The 2,500-nt window shown below is 37.2% G+C and overlaps 1 protein-coding gene across 2 annotated transcripts in view; it reads right to left on the bottom strand.

The window, feature by feature from the left end:
- The window catches only part of LOC111337817 (peptidyl-prolyl cis-trans isomerase FKBP3), a 5,539-nt gene that overhangs the window by 2,617 nt on the left and 422 nt on the right, over positions 1 to 2,500 (bottom strand). For both annotated transcript variants that reach the window (XM_022944186.2, XM_022944187.2), the window contains exons 2-4: positions 2,101 to 2,202; positions 1,130 to 1,261; positions 227 to 362 (exon numbers count right to left, since the gene is read on the bottom strand). In XM_022944186.2, the coding sequence (XP_022799921.2) occupies positions 227 to 362; positions 1,130 to 1,261; positions 2,101 to 2,202 (370 nt within the window). The remainder of the gene's footprint in view (positions 1 to 226; positions 363 to 1,129; positions 1,262 to 2,100; positions 2,203 to 2,500) is intronic.

Raw genomic sequence — 2,500 nt, 5'->3', positions numbered from 1 at the left:
AGAATACCCTAAACAAGGATCAGGTATAGGATCAAGAGAAATGCTAACACAATCCTGATTGTTTTGAGCACATCCCTATGCTTTGTACATCATAAACAGTGTAAGACGTTGCTGAGGGGCATGTTCTTTCCAATGATTCATTTAAAAGTATCTCTAAGAACTGTCATAAACAGAATTATGCAATGAAATATTTAAATGTGTAGACTTAGTTAGAAGTGCATAATACCTGCTCCAGAGATGTTGCTGTCAAACACCACACCATTTTCCAGTTTGCCTGTGTAGAAACAGGACACTCTGTCACCTTTCGAGGGAAATGAAGTTTTGTCACCATGCTTCAAGATTTTCTTGGTGAATTTTGGCTCCTATAAAGATGAAACTTGAATTCAACTCTGTAATCAATACTCGCACTAAGTTCTAACCATTTGCTCCAGGTCAACACCACAATGCATATTCTTCACACTTTCCCCTACATTATTATTTCTTGTTGTATTAACGAGGAGAATTCATCAGACAATCAAGAGTTTCTTTAGCTGGAAATTATTTCCTTTAATTCTTATGACCTTAATGTTTTTTTCAGAGGTGAATTACTGCCAAGAGAAATTAGATTACAGTCACTCTTATCATGGTAAATCTGCAAGAAAAAGATTAAAAGAAAAGATGATCTCTCCCGTCCTAAAAGGAAAATATAGTCAGGGTTTGACATAAACAGTAGCCCACTATAGCCACAGACTAGTAGAAATTCAGTTTTGGCCAATGGTTTTTGATATCCACTTATTAGTTTGGCTAATAAACAAACTGAAATTGTTGTAACATCTAAGATTTCACAAGCCACTTGGCTAATAAATTGAAAAGTTAGTGTCCAGCTCTGGTAATGTTTGAGTATCAAAACATGAAAAAAAAATCTGTCTACTTAAAAGCTTAGGATTGGAATTTTCCTCGTTACCAACAAGCAACTGACAGCTCAGTTGGGAGCAGTACCCAGCAAACTGTATATTACATGTTGTCAGCATTAAATTTTACAGTTTAGGTGACTGAAGACTAATATTACCTTCCCACCAAACTACAAACTGGTAAATTATAGGTTAAAGTGATCGAGTTACAGATCATAATAAAAAGTTAACATTTTAACCTCTTTCTTTGAATCCTTTGATTCTGAACTCTTTCTCTCCTTCTTCTTTTCACTGACATGCATGGCCGCCGTTTTCTCAGCTGCCTCTTTTAACTGGTCTTCCAAACTGGCATCAGTTTCCTTGCGGAATGACTAAGATATGAAAAAAAGCATCAAGTCTTTCCCTGAAGTGTGGCCTGACTGTGACAGCTAATTAACCCTTTACTACTCTGAAGTCTTTAACATGTTATAACCTCTCCTTATAATATCCATACTTTAACCAGCAAAAGTTGATCTACTGCCAGATTTTTGTAACAGTTAGTTTACAAGGAGATGTGTAGCAGACAGAGGGGAGAATTGAAAATCTGATCTTGAGAGTTGAAGGGCTGAGTGTCTCACTCTTAAAAGGATAGAAAACAAGAGAGTTGATCTAAAAGGGGAAATCTATATACTTGGGATGTTGTACAAAACAATAAAATATTCAATAAAGCAGAAGAATGCTAAGGGAAAAAGTTACTTTTAACGACGAGGGTCGTGGCTAACTTGCCAATTACTGTAGAGTATGCAGGGCTGTAGCCAGATTTCAGGACAAGATGAGGCAAGTTTCAAGTGCCGAAGGCGTGAGCCGCTTGAGGGGTCTTGGGGCATGCCCCCCCAGAAAACTTAGAAATCTAGAGGTTTAAAAATGCTCTTTTAAGGATTTTCCATGGCATTTTTCTTCAGAAAAGTCAATCATTAAGAAAAAAATTAAAAAGGCCAAAATTAAGATGAGGCAATTGCCTCGTCTTGCCTCATGCTAGCTACGGCCCTGGTATGATGCACAATAGCTTGAAGCAAAACCAGTCAGCTTCATTACTTATAGAACAGTTCTGTAGAAGTATCCAGTCAAAATGCCATGATTCATTATGGAAGTCATTAAATCACGAGGAGAAGGATCATAATAGATTACGTTTACTGAAAATCGTCCCTTGCAAGGATGTGAAAGATCTCACCTTTGTTTCAAAAAGTTGTTTATAACTTTCAATGAGATGATCCTTTTTGCTGGTCTTTGCAATATTGTTCAATTTCCCATTCAGCTTGTGTTCTTTGAGAAACTAACAAAATAAAAGGAGGTATTTCCTAATGAAAATAAATGTACCCTCAGAATTCCACAGTGTCCCCTACTTGCAATAGAAAAGAGGCTTTGGGGGTGTGTAATGGGTGGGGTTTGGGGCAAAATTCGACCCAACAAAGAACGATAGAAATTAAGAGACATATTTTCGCAATTATATTCGTTTTTACCAGTATCGCAGCACGTACGCTTTCTGCTGAGAGTTAACTGATATCTTAATACATCGAAGCACATCAAAAATTGTTGACGTTTCTGTACGCAGTGGCACGCGCGGTTTTGTG

Source organism: Stylophora pistillata, chromosome 6 (assembly GCF_964205215.1).
Source record: "Stylophora pistillata chromosome 6, jaStyPist1.2, whole genome shotgun sequence".
NCBI classification, from domain to species: Eukaryota; Metazoa; Cnidaria; class Anthozoa; order Scleractinia; family Pocilloporidae; genus Stylophora; species Stylophora pistillata.
The sequence above is the reverse complement of the archived record's forward strand: the minus strand, read 5'-3'. Positions and strand labels throughout refer to the sequence as shown.